At 38.4% G+C, this 18,798-nt stretch overlaps 1 protein-coding gene across 1 annotated transcript in view; it reads left to right on the top strand.

Moving 5' to 3' along the window:
* Nucleotides 1-12,062, top strand: part of CHSY3 (chondroitin sulfate synthase 3) — a 140,837-nt gene extending 128,775 nt beyond the window's left edge. The window contains exon 3 of the mRNA XM_056514507.1: nt 7,243-12,062. Within this exon, the coding sequence (XP_056370482.1) occupies nt 7,243-8,808 (1,566 nt within the window). The 3' untranslated portion in view covers nt 8,809-12,062. The remainder of the gene's footprint in view (nt 1-7,242) is intronic.
* Nucleotides 12,063-18,798: the final 6,736 nt, after the last annotated feature.

Below are 18,798 nucleotides of genomic sequence, written 5' to 3' on the forward strand. Positions count from 1 at the left end.
TGGAGTATTTTAGCGACTTGATACAAATGCAGGAAGATTTAATAATCGATTAATTATCTTTAAATTTGTGAAATGTCACTTATTAATAAATTCTTTGTGTGTCTCATGCTGCATGAGACATGCCAGGGAAGGGTATTTCGTTGTAAGGGAGCTGTAGCACCCTTTGTGGCAGGGTGGGAACCTTGGCAAGATCCAGTTTTGGAACCATGGCTCTGAGGTCATGGGAGATTTGGCTTCAAGGAGGATGGATTGCTCCTTGTGGGAGCCAGAGAACAATTTTAGCACGTGGAAAAGTTTTTGGCATCAAACTGTTACCTGAGGATGCACACATGCCCCACAAAGATGCTCAAAAGGATGTGAAGTACACGCATGCTGAGGGCTGTCACTGGATGTGATAGCAGCAATGCTGCTGTGGTAAATCACCTCCTGTAATGAAGCAAGCAATGGCAAAACTGCAGATGGCTCTGCCTCCTGGACTGCAGGGGTATTGGTTTAATGCTGTGGAGGGCATGTTAGCTCCAAGGCCCCTGGTGTAAACATGTAGCTGGTCCCAGCGTGCTTGCTGGTGTCTTACTGTGTAACTCCCTGATAATGAGAACCTGCTTTTCTCTGCTGAGCTCTCCCAGTGGCTGAGTATGTAAGAGCAACCACAAGTCTAAACATCACTGAGTTACATGGAGCTTAAGCTATGACAGGAAAATCTGTTATACCTTCTGTGTGATCACTCATCCTTTATTATCCAGAACAGGAAATGAGTCAGATCTTTGGCATCATCAAAAATGCTGAGTCAGCCATTTCCATTTCACATCCTAGTGGAAAGATCGGCAGTGTAACTGGAACTGTTATTACCAGTTTCTTACCCTGTCCTCCCTTCTACATTACCCTGGTGCTTCTCTTCTGGAGGCTGGTTTGTTCCAAAGAAGGGGGTTTAGTGACACCAGGCAGTCCAAGCCTAGGGAGGCTGAAAGACTGTCACCCTACCTTCCTTAAATCTGCTGACTACTGAAATGCAGCCTTTCCCACAATTGTTTCACTTAGATAACACCCAGGATAATTTAAGACATTTTTCTGTTTCCTTCCATGCATGCTGCTGTCCTTGTATATCAGTGCTGTTTAATTTGTCTATTTACAAGCTAAATTAGAGAAGTCCTGACTAGTTTCTTTTGCATTGATTTGGTCCCATGCATTTGATAAAAACGCAGATCCAGAATTGTGTGAAGTTGTTTGTTGCATTTTCCCCAACTATTCTGGCTGATGCAACACTAAGTTTAGTGTCCCTTTTCTGTAGGGGGTTCACACTGCATTTTTATCATCTCTTAGTGTCACCTTACTGTCTGCTAATACACTTATGTTTTCTTTGTATGCCAATTATTTCCAATTTAAAAAGTCAGTTTTCCTAAGACACTTACTCACTTACCTCTTACAACAATGGGTATTGCATTATATGTGTTGTCTTAATACAAAGACTTAATTTCTGCAACTTCCTAATTTCCAAATTCTCTGGCTCTTATGGGTTGTCTTCTCATTTAGTCACAATGCCCTTGACTGTGTGTCATGAGCAGTGCCCAAGATTTTGTGCCAGTGTCACTAGATATGATATTGTTCCTTAGAAGCTTCTGTAATGGCTTCCCTCCAAAGTGATAATTCCCTGCTTGCACATAGCTTGTTATTGCTTGTCTATCATCTAGTTCTTATGCATTTCATCATTTCAGTCTTAATCCTTATCTTCTCCAGACTGATAGTATTTCTCAGAGTACCAAACTGACTTGCTCAAATATGTCTTCTTGTCCAGAAACTTAGATTACCTGTAGCTTAACATTATTGTGAGACCATCTTAATGTGCCTATAGTCATCTGGGTTTTTTTTAGGCACTCAACTTCCTGCTGTTCAGCAGAATAGTATCATCTCAAACACAGTAGATTTACATGTGTACTTCATATGGATGAAATGTCCCTTGGACTCACTGAAAGTAATGAATAAATCTTCATCTCTAGAAGAGCTAAACTCTAAAGGGCAGAGGGAAGAAGGACCATGAGTAATTCCTGTTCATCTTATTATATCAATTATAAAAAGTCCAGTTTAGATAAAGTGGTCAACAGTTTAGCACTACTGTGGATTTAAGAACAACTCGAGTGGATGGATGATTAAGTTTTATGTCTTCTCTGTTAAATGGGAGAAGTTGTTCTTAATGCTCAAAGAAAAATTGTGTTAATTTAAAAAGCACCATTTGCATTTACTCTTTTAATATGTGATAGTCTTAATAATAAATAAATAATAATAATAAAGTTGGTTGGTTTGGGGTTTTGTGTATATGTAATAAGAACTTTCCTTTTTTATTACATAAGTAAATCATAGCGATTATAATAATTTCAGAGCTTGCAATGCAAATTACTTTGTGCTTGTGTATTAGCCATTGTTGTGATAATAAAACATTGCCTTTATTCTGATTTTTTATAATTTTTTAAATTCCTGCTTGCAGCTCAGAGTTCCTTAGAGCATGATTAGATCATTAGAATTTCTTGCCAACTTCTAGTTTCAGCTGGCATGGAAAAAGGCAAGCAGAAGTCCATGCCAACTCTTGCATTAGTTGTGCTGTGAGAACCATTCAGAAGATGGCAAACTATTCAGAAAAGTCACAAAGTTGTACAAGATAAAATGTTGGGCCTCCATGTGTTGAATTGAAGACAAATTCTCCCATTTACTGCATCCAGTGAATGTAAATTGATTGTATCATGTCAAACGAAATGTTCATTTGGCAAAATATTCTCTCTCTGCAGTAACTGGTAGGAGAAGCTGAGGCAGGGCTACAGGACAATAAGGAATTATTGTGACATATCTTCAGTTGGGGCTCCAGGAGTTCTAGATAGCAATGACTGGAGTTTCCTGCTAAGCTCTTGCTTTGCACTTTAAAGTAATCTAAAATTTTACCACCAACAGCTTGCTGTGCCAGTAAGATCTGTACCTGGGCTATATGATTATTTCCTTTTCTGTTTCTGAGTCTTGAGTGCATCCTTGTAAGTGTCATAGTTCTTTATGTGAGAAGAGATGGTACAATTCCTATCAATTTTTCTTATGGTGCTCACTTAGTCTCACTCTGTTGATCTCGGGGTTGTCCATCTTTGAATTCCTCCCTTTTGCCCTGGTTATCTGTTTATTTAATGATCCAGATGTGTAATCATTGGGTAGCCTTGGTTTGTACCTTTGTTGGTACAAACATGGTTGATGGTTGATGACAAACTCAACATGACCCAGCCATGGGCACTGCCAGCCCAGAAACCAAACGTGTCCTGGGCTGCATCCAGAGCAGCGTGGGCAGCAGGGGAGGGAGGGGATTCTGCCCCTCTGCTCTGCTCTGTGAGACCCCAGCTGGAACCCTGCATCCAGCTCTGGGGTCCCAGCACAGGAAGGACATGGAACTGCTGGAGTGAGTCCAGAGGGGGATGCAAAGTTGATAAGAGATAAAAAGACAGGCTGAGAAAATTGGGGCTGCTCACTCTAGAGAAGAGAAAGCTGCATGGAGACTTCATAGCAGTCTTCCACTATCTGGAGGCCTACAGGGAAGCCAGAGAGCACCTCTTCAGGGATTGTATTGATAGAACAAGGAGTAATGGGTACAAAATGAAAGATAAAAACTTAGGCTTGGTGTTAGGAAGAAATAATGTCCTGTGAGGGTGGTGAGAAACAGGAAAAGGTTTTCCAGGGAGGTTGTGGATATCCCAATCCTCACACAGTATTAAAGGCTGGGTTGGATGATACTTTGAGCAACCTGGTCTAGTAAGTAGAAGGTGTCCCTGTCCATGGCAGAGGTGTTGAAACTAAATGATATTTAAGTCCCTACCAACCCTTAACATTCTATAATTCTGTGTTACCATTTTCAGATGGGATGGTGACAAGGTGTCTGGCCACAGTCTTCAAGATGCTGGTGTGCAATGGGCACAACCATGCTTCTGATTCACTCTAGCCTTGTCCTCATGCTATTTGCTTTTCCTTTCATCACTACTCAACCTTCGTGTGACACCTACACAGAACTGCATACTGTGGGGACTCAGCTCTCTTCCTGGAGTCCTAACAGCTTGCACATTCTGACATTCTTCAGGTAGAGTTAGCATTATGTTCCTCACATGTACTTTCCATTTATCTACACAGAATTTAATCTGGCGTTTTATTACCTTGCCATTCAAAATAATGAAAACTTTTGCAGGACGGTTTATTCTTATTATGCTGAATCATTTTAATTTATAGTCAATAAATCTCACCACTTCCCAAACCCACCTCCTTTGCCAGATAATTTATGACTGTATTTTTCATTTCAGAATGTCACACAAATCCATTTTCCAGGAAATGTAATCATCCTTCCCTTTACCTCCTGGGCTTGACCACCTTGCTTAGAAATTTCAAAGCAAAGTTAGGATCAAATTGAATTGCTTTCATTTAGATGTTAATAAGTTGAATTGTAAAAAAACATTTTTTTTCCTTGCAACATTGAGGACAAATTTCTGCACCAAGATTAAAACAGGCTATCTGCAGGAAGTGCTTTCAGTGTCATGTTTGTTCTCTTTTCTCCAAATTGGGATCTATTAAAAGTTTTCAGTAACATAACTGAAAATGAATAAGTACAGTTTTGAATTTGTGTTATAGTACTGCATTACTGAGTTGATTGAATTTTTCTTTCATTGCTACTTTTAATCTTTTGTTGATTATCAAAAGCGAAATCATTATTATAATGGAGTATAACTTCTCTCCATGATTTCAGTGGAGCATATCAAATAAACCCAGGCATCTGAAATTGGAATGTGCAGAAAATGCAGTATTTATGTCAACAGAATATTTCTTATAAGTAAGTGCTGCTAATGAATCTTCTGTAAAGCAGATTTTGTGATAAGTCAAGGGTTACAGGAGCAATGCACAGTAGGACAGCATTTAGCTTTGCAGCAATAATATGTCATCTGTTGCAAATCTTTTGGATAAAAAGCATTTTACTACTTTACATAAAACTTTCATGTATTTAACTATGAAAAAATCATGCACTTTTAATGTAATGTGTAAAGTTAATTGTTGTTTCATTTATTCTCAAATAGCATTCTTCATTAGACGACTTAGAAAAGAAAGCCTCCCAAACCACCTCCCCTTCTTTGTTTTCAACATTACACATTTTATTTATTTTCCTTTATGGGGACTTTACTATGAAATTCTAGATTAAAAGTCATGCTCTCAGCTTTTTGCAGAAAAACTGGACCATCCAAGAGCACAGTCAACTTGCAGAGCTCAATTTTTCATACAATTTTAAGTAAAACAGACCAGGAAGGAAGTGTAACTTATAACTGGAGAACTGGAAATCTAGCCAGATCAGCTGTTCTTTTTTCATTATTCAAAATGTAAACTGTAGAGAGAGAAAATTGTTTTTCCAAAGGGCAAATATCATCACCCAGCTCTTTCCTAGACACTGCTTTCCCTTTCAATCTCTAATCCACCTGTCTTGCCAGCCACCACCTCTGGTTGTCAAGGAAGCCATATGTCATTTCTTCCAGCACTGAGTTAAAACACTCACGGGCCTGATGTGTTGGTCCTGTTCTCTGTGATTACAGGGAGCTCACCCAAACCCTTGTGTCCCTGGTTCATCTCGTCTCATGTAACAACCACAACATCTACAGTTCGAGACAGAACAAATGTTCTCAGACAGCTTTAGGTTAGGAATTCTGTGAATAAAGGGGTATAGGAGTCATGTTGTAAATTTGTTTATTTTTTCACATTCATTTTCTTAAACATAACAGAGGTACCTGTTTTATTAAAGGCAAGTTTAGCATAGCTTAAGGTATTTCTCAGAATATGTATGCTGCTTTTCTACATAATATATGACTAACCCCAAAAATTTTAATCTGAGTAATAGTAACAACCATGTCTGCTCAAGAAGTGTTTGGAGTCTGAATGAGTTGGGAACGGCACTCTAGAGGTTTTGTATTAAAGTTCTGTTTTTCTAAATGTGACAATGTTTATGTCTTGTACATACTAATGAATTTTCCTTAGATTTTATGATTCTTAGCTTTGTTAAGTGTTATTTTACATTTATTGTCATATTCTTAATATTACTTCTCATAGCAAACCCTCTGTTCTTGAAAGAATTGAAGTAAAATGAGCTAAATGTTTAGCTTCTGATATACTGTGCAATCAGAACTTACCTCTCTTGATTTCTTCAATGTATAAAAGACAAACTTCAATACCCATCTCTGAATCTGATTGCAGCGTACATTTACAATACATTCTTGAACAACTTTTTCTATCTAACTAGCTCATTTTCCTTATGTATTAATTACAGATCAATCTGTTTGCAGGTAAAAAACCACAGCATGGGAAATAATTCTCTGGAGTTAGTAGGTGTTAGCAAAGGGCATCAGATTTTAAATATATTTATGATGTCAATATTTTACTACTCCATATAATTTCCCATTTAGGAATAAATACTCATTGCATTATTAATGAGCTAAGTTGTCTTCCAGGGAGAAAACGGAATCAAATAGTTTTATGATTTGCTTATAGTTTAGTTGTCAGCACAGAGAGTATAAAGGCCAGATATTTTGGATCCTGTCAGGCAAAAAATTCATCTCTTCACTATATCACAATTACTAATTGACAGTAGTAGGTCTTATTTTGCTACAGAAATAAATTGGAAATCACTATCACAATCAATTGCTTAACTGACATACTCTATTATATAGATAATGTACCTTACAAAATGTGTATTTAAATGGTTTTATTTAAATCATTGAATTCTCTATCAACATGAAAAAAAAGTTTTGTTAAGGCCATTCAGTTTTTAATGTTAAGCAGCACTGTTTGCATATATCAGTACAATCAGCATTGTGCTCCTTAGACATAAATACAGGGTGCTCTTTAAAAAATTGTGCTATCCTTTGGTTAAGAATCTGTGGTAACTGGGATTTTCTAATTGAAGTGAGAAATATTACCCACAGACCCAAGCATTTCCCTTAGCTCTGCAGTTGCACAAAGTGAAGATAAACCCAAGAGAACTGACCTTCTCTTTAGACAGAGAACAATATATACTTGTTGAAACTCAAACCAAAACAATGTAGCTATTTTTTACTGAAGGTTTAAAAATTCCATGCCTAAAAATGACCATGATCTATAAGAATTGGTAATGATACCAGTACCAATGTGAGTCCTTTTTTCGGGTAGAAAAACTTCAACTTAATGTCTCTTTCCCCCTACACCCTTCTGTCTTTATAGATGCAGCAATTGTTCCATGAAAACTATGAACACAACCGCAAGGGTTACATCCAAGATCTTCACAACAGCAAGATCCACACAGCCATAACACTTCACCCAAACAAAAGACCAGCCTACCAATACAGGCTGCACAACTACATACTGAGTCGCAAAATTTCCGAACTGCGCCATCGGACCATCCAGCTCCACCGAGAAAGTGTCCTGATGAGCAAGCTCAGTAACACTGAAGTAAATAAGGAGGATCAGCAACTGGGAGTGGTGCCATCTTTCAATAATTTCCAGCCGCGTGAAAGGGATGAAGTCATCGAGTGGGAGTTCCTGACAGGAAAATTTCTTTACTCAATGGTGGAGAACCAGCCACCCCGGCAGAGCCTGAGCAGCGTCCTGCGGGCCGCACTGGATGATACTGTGATGCAGGTCATGGAAATGATAAATGAGAACTCCAGATCCAGAGGAAGGCTCATTGATTTCAAGGAAATACAGTATGGGTACCGCAGGGTAGACCCTCTGCATGGAGTAGAGTACATCCTGGATTTACTGCTCTTGTACAAAAGGCACAAAGGAAGGAAAGTTACAGTTCCAGTGAGACGCCATGCTTACCTTCAGCAACTGTTTAGCAAACCTTTCTTCAAAGAAGCAGAGGAGCTGGATGTAAAAAGTTTGCTGGAGGACACCAATACTGACACTCAGTCTTTCTCTTTCCTTTCCAATTCTATAAAGATTTTTTCCTCATCGTTCCAAGGCACCAAAGACACTGTTGGACACAGTGACAAGAAAATACATATTCTTGTCCCTGTCACGGGAAGATTTGATACTTTCTCAAGATTTATGGATAATTTTGAGAAGACTTGTCTGATTCCCAAGCAGAATGTAAAGTTGGCAATAATTCTATTCAGTTCTGAGTCTGGCCAAGACTCTAGCAAACACATAGAGCTAATGAAAGAATACAGCATTAAGTATCCCAAGGCAGATATGACTCTGATTCCGATGTCAGGAAAGTTTTCTAGAGGTTTAGGTCTTGAGATGGCCTCTTCTCAGTTTGACAATGACACTTTGCTGCTGTTCTGTGATGTTGATCTGGTATTCACATCAGACTTCCTCCAACGATGCAGAGATAACACTATTCAGGGAGAACAAGTTTACTACCCTATCATCTTCAGCCAATATGATCCAAAAGTAATATATGGAGGCAACCCTCCTGCTGACAGTAGTTTTGTTTTCACAAAAAGAACTGGATTTTGGAGGGAGTATGGATTTGGAATTACTTGTATTTACAAAAGTGATCTGCTGACTGCTGGTGGATTTGATACCTCGATTCAAGGCTGGGGACTTGAGGATGTAGATCTCTTTACTAAAGTGATAACGTCTGGCTTGAAGGCTTTCAGAAGTCAGGAAGTAGGAGTTGTCCATATTTTTCATCCTGTTCAGTGTGACCCCAATTTAGATCCAAAACAATATAAAATGTGCTTAGGGTCCAAAGCAAGTACATTTGCCTCTACCATGCAGCTCGCTGGACTCTGGCTACAGAAACATTTGGGTGTCAGGTACAATTGGACTCTCTCCTGACAATTCAGCCTATTTGGCCTTTTTAGGGGAGTTTACCTCATTGCTACTATTTGATTTTGCTGTCATAGTTTTAAACTCCCTCCTTGTAGTCTTCCAAAGACTGTTGAACTCAAACAAGATGACTCTGCTGTTCACTGATGTTTCTTATACCTACTGGACTGGTGAGGCGAATTCCTTCATATTTCCTTTATTTGAAATTCAATCTAGTCATGGAAATCATACATGGAGCATATTCATCGCAAGAGACTGTATTAGAAGAATGTTTTCTTTCAGCTTTTGGATTCAATATCATCTTTGTTGCATTTCTCAGATTTGATGTGAAACAAATATTTACTGGTGAAGGTACCACAAAAGTGCTTTATGCTTCTTCTGGGGATGGAACTCTCTAAGATAAACTTGAGTTTTATAATTTATATGAGGACTTATATGTATAAACGCTACTTTTCTTCATCTTTAGAATTTTTAAAGTAAATGAATAACTATAATTGTACCTTTATTTTTTAAAAAAAGAGTAAAGCTGAGGAGCTACTTGCAAATACAACTGGTACTGGCTACCAAGGTCCTTAAATGTCTTAATATTAAAACTCCTCATTGTTATTCAGTACTCCTCATTGATATTCAGTCAAAGTGTAAATGAACTTTATTTTCACAACCAACAGGATTTAATCAAATGCTCATGTACACTTTGAAGATTTTTGAGCCAACATCTTTCATTTGCAGGCAAGAAGAAACTATGACTAAACATGGTCTTTCATGATAAAGTGCAAGCATACAGTGTTCTTACTTTGAAACACTTAGTATAAGTTGCTCTTTCTCTTTTTAGAATGAATCTCAAATGCATAATTTTCTTTCACATTCCTTTCATAAGGCTGCACTTCAGTGTTAAAGTTATTCTTTTTTTACATTTTTCATGAATATTGGTACTCAGTAGCAACTTGCTGTTAAAACTAAAGTAACTGTAGAATAGTTATTTAAGTTTCAAAACTTACTATTGCTGGTCAAAGTTCCTTGCCAATATATTTATATTAGTGGAGGTTATACGACTGTGTTCAGATTTATCTCTCCAAACAGCCTGAAGTTGTCATATTGTGAATTCATGAAGTATTTAAAGTAATTCCAACAGGAGAAATAATAAAATAAATTCCAGAAATGTTTATATAGGGATATATGTGTGTGTGTGTGTGCGTGCGTGTGTGTATATCCCTATATATTTAGATATATAGAGAGAATAATTTCAAAGTATGTTCCACTTTCAGTTCACGCAGTGATTTGTTACAATCGTTGCTATTTTTGCTACATGCTTGGAACATTTCATGTTATACTGTGGTAAGAGCTTAGAGACATTCAGGAAACCATCAGCATTCAGCTGAATTTATTACAGTGGGTACATCTAATAACCTCAGTACCCTTGATTTCAAACTATATTTCAAACAGAGCTGGGCAAGAAAAATTTTAAGTTTTTCAGCTGTGACTGAGTGATTCTCTGTTTCCTCAAAAAAAAAAACCAAAAAAACTCCCAAAACCCCCCAAAACAGCTAAGAGTTTGGAATTCACTGGTACATCTGTTTGTGTGAGGATATCCAGATAATTTCCTAAGGCATCAAGAGAGTGTGTAGATCAGTTAATGTCTCTTATCTGTGGTTCTCTGTTCTGGATTTACCATGCAAAGAAAATGGCAAGGATTGAGTAAACTCAAAATTAAAGGGCTGGCCATAGTTTGGTGTGTTTTAAAAAAGGCCATTCCCTTGTCCTGGAGAAGGTAGTAATTGTGGTAGATGAGAACAGAGAGTGTAATTCATATTTGTACCAGCCGTCCTCAAGCAGAATTCCTGGCTTGTTATTTTCCTGGAGGCTCTTGCCTTCCTAGCCCACTATTGTTAGTTCAAATGTCTGACAGAAAAAAAAAAAAATCAGTATCACTTATAATATAATTCTTGGAAATTGCTCTTCAAATTGGGTGCAAAGTCACACTTTGTTCATTAAAAAAGCCAAGGACAAGGAACATGATATATTTTAAAAATCTCAACCAATGCAACTCAGATTGTAAATACCAAAAACTGATTGCCTGTTGATACATGTTTGTGATGATTTTTTAAACAAGAAAAAAACCTAATGGCTTACAAAGACATCTAAGGAAATCATTGTCTACTGGGATGTATTCCAGTGCTTATTTCAATTACTTAACTTAGTGGCCAGAAAGTATTTGCTCAGCTCAAAGTAAAATAGTAGATTAGAACAAGCGATGAAACCAATCATTCAGTGGGGATAAAGATATATACAGAGGGCTTGCAGGATCAGGTCCTACATGGTATGAGCAAAATGCTAGTATTTACCAGTACAAATATTTATTTAGTGTCTTGACTGATTCATTTGTTTATATGATGAATTACTTTGTTAAAAACCTGATTATAAATGTTTATTATGAAATATTGCATTTTCTTTTGAAATAACTATCCTGAGATAACTTGAGAACTTGTGTTAGTTTGTCTAAGGAATAATATGCCTTTTAAGGAGATCATATTAAAAGAAAGAAAAAGCACAAAAGTGTTAATGTTATGTATGTATAGACTAAAACGGGAATATCTGTGTTTGCTTTTGTCTAGTTTGAATCATAATCTTGACTGTAAAATGAAATTTTTATGTGTAAAATGTCCCTTTGTAAATGTGTGACAAGTGAATTCACAACAGAACATAATGACCAGTTTTCCCCCAAACCTTCTTCCCCTGGGAATAGTTTCCCTGGCTTCATTGCTGGGAAGTGGGTTGTGACAGTTCACACTTTGCCTTTTCAGACACAGCCAGTCTTAAAAAAAAAAAATCTCAGCATTCACTAGTCAGAAACCTCAGAAATACCCTAACCACTGCATCATGACCTGTTTTTCCAGTCACATTGCTTAATTTAGCAGAGTATTTGCTTCTTCTGGATGAAGGAAAAACATCATGTTGGGCTTTCTAAGACTTGATGAGTGTACCCTGCATCAAGGTGCTGATTCTCAAGCTGAAAAAGGCAGAAGACCAGGAGGACATGTGAGGCTCAGCCACAGGATTTGGCACCTTGTGCCCAAGTCATCCCTGTGCTGCCCATGCACTGCCCACTGCCTGTCTTGGAGCTTTGGGCTGGCAGCTCAAGCCAGCACACAAGAACTATTTTGCTTTTGAGAAGCAAAAGGGCAGTTTTAATCAGGAAGGAATGAAAAGAGGATCCCAAAGTGAGAATTTATTGAGTGGGATGGCAGATTGTCTTGTGCAGATCATGTTTCTCACTCTCCCCAGGCAAAAAGAGAGCCTGGTCTCGCACCTATTCCCTGTTTGCTCTCAAAGGGCATTGAAGGAAGGGGAAATCTTCGAGGAAGGGGAAATCTTCGTGGGGCTTGTTGGCCTGCATCATGTGCTTGTGCCCTGCCATATCATGGGACATGTTGGGGGAAAAGGTGCCACGTGGTCTTCCCAAAAAGCAGTGCAGAGAGAGGCACCTTCTGCACTCACCCAACACCAGGTGCGCACAAAACTGCCTTCTGGAGCCTTTGCTGTTATATAGTCTGCTTGATAGTGCCTCAAGATGCTTGCAAAAAAATTCAGTGCTGGTAAAGTGACTCCTAGGAGTGTACTGTACATCTTCAGTAACTGTGGAGAGTTGCAAGCAGCATGAGTTAAAAACCATTAGGCAAATAAAAAATTTAAATTTATTATGAAGTCTTAACTAATCACTACAATTACTTTTTTAGATGTTGTTTGATACATCAAATATTTTGCTCCAAAGAATGATGCTAGTTTTATGATACAAAAATACCCCTACATGTATAGTCTGTATCTTATTTTCCTGCAACTTGAAATCAGTTAAAATTTAAGGAAAAAAACAGGGATTAGAAATTGGTGAGTTACTGACTGGGGGAAGGGTTATGTTTCTGCTGTAGTTTTAAAAGATAATCAAATTTGAAGAAAAAAAACTTACTGTGTTAGATGCATACAAAAATCAGCCATGATGTTACAAACCAGTGATAACTGTGCTCCTAAGCTGCAGCAAAATGTGCTGTTTCACTAAGTCTAAATATTTACAATAACTGAATATCACTGAAGGTTATAGTCTGTTGTACATCTGTAAGTAAAGTGTAATCCATTTTTAATTCATTCATTTCCAAGAATAATTTTAATTTTCTTGCACCACCATTTATTCACTTGATTTATAAGATGGCTTGTCATGACTCACTCTCAATTTCTTATTTTTCTTTTTCTTGGGTCTTCTCATTTGCAGTATGTATTATTGCAGAACTGAAACTTTTTGAACTAACATGATATTTCTGTTACAGTTTTATGATTTCACTGCCATACAAAACTGCTGAACTAGGATATTTTAGTGAATGAGTTTCCAGGCCTACTTCAAATTGTTTCCATTTGCCTGTCACTGTAAGTTAAAAGTGTTCTGAATGTTATTACTTCATTTCTTCCTCTGCTCTCCTTCATACCAGAATCACAAGCAAGGACATACAAAAACTAAAAACTTTGTAATTCTTAATGCTTACATTTAGGAAAATTAACTGAATCTGGGGATTTGTGTGGTCCTTTTTTTTTTTTTTTTTTTCTTTCAAGTCTTTTATTTCAAATTTCAGTACCTTACTTACCAATTCTATAATTTTAGTAAAAGAAATAATGGTTATTAAGATATAAGGCAGCACATATATTAGCTTCTCCCTACAAACTGTCATTTTACATCTTTATTTTCTATCTACTTTATTACTCAACAGATGTTTGCTATTTATAGGAACTTTAAAGATAAATTAAAAGCATCCTTGCTGGTTCAGTCCTTACCTAGTCTTAGTGAAGAGCCTAGGCATGTAGGCAGAGATCCAAAGATGTACTATATACTGTAGGCTGCTGATTTCTGTTTCTTTTGTAGGGCTGGAGGGAAGATCTCCTCAGCTCTGCATGACATGCCTGCAGTGTGATAGTGTTCTTCACAAATCACCCATGTCTAGCAATGATTTTAAGTGACTGCAAAGTTATGGGCTTCCAGTTTAGTATAGCAGGCAAGATTTATTGGACTTAACACAGGAGAGACTGATCTTCAGATTCAGAGGCTGGTGACATAATCAGGTGGTAGACAAGTAGGTTAAATACATCTGCTGCTGCAACATCTGGGCACACCCACTGTAAGCACCCCTCTAAAGAGGATGCCCCAGGAATGTAGTAGGTTCAATGGAGATATTCCTAAAATATGCGTATTTTAGCTAACATTGGTGCCAAATGCTTTTACTTAAAGCTGGTGAAATTCCCTTTAGGTGATTTCCATTTTAAAAAATTTTAAAAACAACAACAACAACAACAACAACAACAAAAACCAAACCAACCTTTTGCTTGAGATTACTAGCATTGTTACTACTGGTTATTTGGGAAGTCTTCATTACTTGCTCTCATTCCTGATTAGGGTAATATGGAGCAATAAATTATGCTTATTTTTCACATTTCCCCATACACTGTTGGCTAAAAGAAAGAAAAGCTAACCGACTGTTTTGAAGATGGTAGTTGAACTGTGAGTCACCAGAGAGAGCTGCTTGGTGTAGTATAGCTTTGAAATCAAAACTGGGACCTACTACCAGGTAAGGACAATTTCAGCAAAAGAAGTGGAAGCCTTGGTTTGTGCAAGGCACCATGGTGTCTGGGGATCCACCTTACTGCTTAGTGAGTGATTGCTAGGAACAGACACAGTCTGTATACAGTGCTACCAGCATTTGAAGAAAAAAGTGAGGAATGTAGAAAAAAGTGCTTCACAGGTGACAGGATAGATAGTAAGGATACAAATCCAGAGGGGTGTGTATCTTTTCTTCTTTTAAGAGAGTGGAAGATAAAACATCTTTTAAAGAAGAGCTCTGCTTTACTTTCTTCCTGGAAACTTTTCCCCTTGTACATTCCACTTGTACATGCAGAGACAAATGCTGGGACTGTCTGGAGCAATATCAAAATCTTCTACACCTGATTTATTCTTACCAGCAAGCCCATGTCTTTTTTAAGTGATAGCTGAGCAGGCAGTTTTTAGTTCCTCCTCTTCTTCTTTTAGATATGACACACTATTATTATTTGACTAGACAAGATCTTTGACAGCTTGTGTCACAGATTCTTTAGCGTTTTGTGCCTAAGATGCTTTAGTTTTCCATTGTATTTTCATTTATTGCACTGTTACATGGCACACTATTGCTTTAAATTATGAAGTTCCTTTAAAAAAAGGCTTCTGGGCAGTAGTTTTCAGCTGATGTTACCTTGCAACCACAGCTGTGTGGCTGAAACAAAGTGCATTCACCTATGGTAATTTATTTGTTGAATTCATACATTGGTTTTGTTTGGTAGAAAATTCAGAAGGAAGTTTCAATTGAATAATTTTTGTTGACAAAATGAGAAAATCTGTTTAACTGGGACCAAGCAATGAGCCGTTCCTCCGGCATGTGTTTTTACTGGATGACATCCAGAAACTACAGGTGTTTTTAACCAAAAAGGTTGTAGAGAGATGTCATTAGTAAAACTGAGTGGGAAACACTGCTATGCACTTAAGAAGATTTGTCTTGCCTGTAAAAATATATCAGTCATAACTTCTGCCACAGTCAACAGATGTTTAAGGAACAGACACAAGGGCAGATCCCTTGATCTTGCCCTCATGTGTGAAAGAGACCAGAAATATCAAAATTTAACCTGGAACACCCTTAGAAGAGAATCCCCTCTGAAAGAAACGTGGATGTGGACAAAGGGAGCATGCAAGAAACCAAAGAGAAGATTCTCTTTCTTCTTTTTCTTTTAGGCTTGACATGGTGCTGTGCTCATCAGGGAGCTACCAGGTCTTCCTGGATTGAGCATGGCACCAGGCAAAAGAAGCACTAAAAACAAAGCATAAATGTTGTGTATATGACAGGACCAGATACTGGTGCGTGATGGGAAAGCAAGTATGTGGGGAAGCATATAAGGAGTCAAGAAAATGAATTATTTTGCATGTATAGTACAAAGTGTGTGTGTAAGCTATTTTACTAGCCCTGAAATCTAGAGGTAAAATTAAAGGACATAGATTTGAATGGAAGGAGGAGATACAGTGCAGGAAACAGAGATGGTGTCTAAACACAAAATTTAATTACAGTAGACATTAAAGTATATGTGAAAAAATAGCACAAGAAATAGAAGTAAACAAACTGCAGGAAGAAAGGAAGAATTGAAAAAGACTTAATAAAAAGCAGCTGAAGGAGTATCATTGATGTAACCTATGCCCTGGATACAGAATACATCATAGTGCCATTCAAGAAACAAGGGAAACATATTATAAAAAGCCCTTCTGTGGCACTGCATCCCACTGCTCTACCTGGGTGTGGCCGAGGAACCAAATGCCAAGTTAATACTAAAATATTCTTTCTTATGTTTGCTTTTTATCAAAGCCCAAAATACCTACATTTGTTTTCTTCTTGGTTTGGCTCCACCCTGCATGGCAAATATCTAGTCAGATGCTGTGTTGCTGGGATTTTGTGGTTTTGGTAAAAAACACGGAAGATGTTGTTAATAAACGGAATGGCAGTACCAACGCTATCCCACATCTGAATTTATCTTTTTGTTGTTAAAATGTCCACCAGTTACAAAAAGTAGTCTGTCAGCAGGAACTTCTGCTGTCCTGCCCCATCTTTCTTTCCCTCACACTTTCAAAGTCTAGTTCTGCTGTGCTTAGGTACGATGACAAATTCAGAGAACTAAGGAAATTGATCTCCTTTTATTAGCACCATACCAATAAATTTATTTTTTCCCACAAACTTTGCTACAAGATTGTGGATTTAAACCAAAACCATGTATCCCAGATAAAATTATCTTTCAGAGTCTTTCTAGTTTATTCATACAAATATGAGGTTAGACACTGTAATGATGTCACTGAAGTGTAAAATTGCTGAACTACAGTGTTTTTTTGCATTAGTTCCCAGCTCTGTTTCAAGACATTTCCTTGTCACTCTCTTTAAACCTCGAATTGTATTACTGCTTCCTTCAGCCCATTCTTATGACATCTTGAGTTTATTGCCAGGAACAGAAACACATAATCTTCTCGGATTTAAAATGCATCTCCAAAACCAAAATTAGGTCTGAAGTATACAGGACTCACTGATTCAGTAGATATTTAAGGTCTCAGTGACACAAGAAGGCAAAAGTCTTGGAAAGTGAGAGAGACAACACTGAAGAAGTGGAAGGGTGCTTAACTCCATAGACATTCCATTTTATGGAATTATGCATAGTTACAGAACGGCTGAGATGAGGAGGAACCTCTGACGATCGTAGAATCATGGAACAGTCTAGCTTGAAATTACCTTTAAATGTCATCTAGTCCAACTCCCTGCAATGACAAGAGATATCACCAACTAGATTAGAACACCAACCAACCTGACCTTGAATGTTCTCAGGAATGGGGCATCTCCCACCTCCCTGGGCAACCTGTTTATGTAACTTACCAATCTCATTGAAACAAAACCTTCTTCCTTATGTCTAATGTAAGTCAACTCTCTTATACTTAAAACCATTATCCGTCATCCTATTGCAACGGAACTGGCAAAAAGGTTTGTCCCCATCTCTCTTATAGGCCTTCTTGAGGTACTGAAATGCATCTATAAGGTCTCCATGAGGCCTTCTCCTGCAATCCCAACTCTCAGTCTGTCTTCAGAAAGGAGGTACTCCAGCCCTCTGAACATGTCTGGACCTCCTCCCACTCCAGCAGTTCCATGTCCTTCCTATGCTGGGACCCCAGAGCTGGATGCAGGGTTCCAGCTGGGGTCTCACAGAGCAGAGCAGAGGGGCAGAATCCCCTCCCTCCCCTGCTGCCCACGCTGCCAGGACACGTTTGGTTTCTGGGCTGGGAGTGCCCATGGCTGGGTCATGTCCAGCCTCTCACCCACCAGCACCCCCAAGTCCTTCTCACAGGGCTGCTCTGATCTGTTCATCTCCAGCCTGTGTTGATACTGGGGTTTGCCCCAATCCAGTTGCAGCACCTTGCACTTTGTCTTGTTAAAACTCATGAGATTCCCATAGGCCGACTTCTTGAGCTTGTCCTAGTCCTTCTGGATGGAATCCATCCCTTAAGTTTGTCAACAGCACAGCTTGGTGTCATCTGTGGAATTGCTAAGGGTGCACTTGATCCTTTCATCTGTGCCATTAATGAAGATATTAAATAGCAATCATCCCCGTATGAACCCCTGAGAAACACCACTTGTCACTGATCTCCATCATGACACTGAGCCATTGACCACTAACCTCTGGATGCCACCATCCAACCAACTTCTCATCCACTGAACAGTCCATCCATCCAATCCAATTTAGAGCAGAGGATGTTGTGGTGGACCACGTAAAAGTCTTTACAGAAGTCCAGGTAGATTATATCCATAGCTCTTGCCTTGCCCAGTGGTGGAGTCACTCCATTGTAGAAGGCCAGTGGGTTGGTCAGGCAGAAAGTGAAGCCATGATGGCTCCCTTGAATTATCTCCTTCCCCAAACCCTGCTCAAAGATGGGTAGAATCCACTGATATCTCTTTCACTTAGTAGTCTGAATTTGTTTTCACATGTAATTTGTACGGCTAAAAACTCTGCTGGATCGAAAAACATCTGTGGAACAAATACAGGTGCAAAAAAGCCTTCTGCTCAGGATCTGCCTTGTCCTGCAGCAGTCACTAGGATACCCAATGATACAAATATGCCACAGAGGCATGACCCAACAATGACCAGGCAGAAGAGATATGAAGCAACTCAGAGAAGCTTTTTTATTGATATTTCTAAGATAAACTGCTGTGCTGCTGTTGTTAAGATGTCAGTTACTGCTGAGGACAGTTCATGAGACAGTAAGCAAACCACCAGTATGCCCAGAGCTTTCTGGTAAGTGCTGGGATACTTATGTTGATAAACTGAGCTAATGCATATTTGGGATTTAAAAACCTGGGATTGTGATCAAACTGCTATTGAACAGTGAATTTATTTTCCCCATTCATGTGCTTTTTA

The sequence above is a fragment of the Oenanthe melanoleuca genome, chromosome Z (assembly GCF_029582105.1).
Source record: "Oenanthe melanoleuca isolate GR-GAL-2019-014 chromosome Z, OMel1.0, whole genome shotgun sequence".
NCBI classification, from domain to species: Eukaryota; Metazoa; Chordata; class Aves; order Passeriformes; family Muscicapidae; genus Oenanthe; species Oenanthe melanoleuca.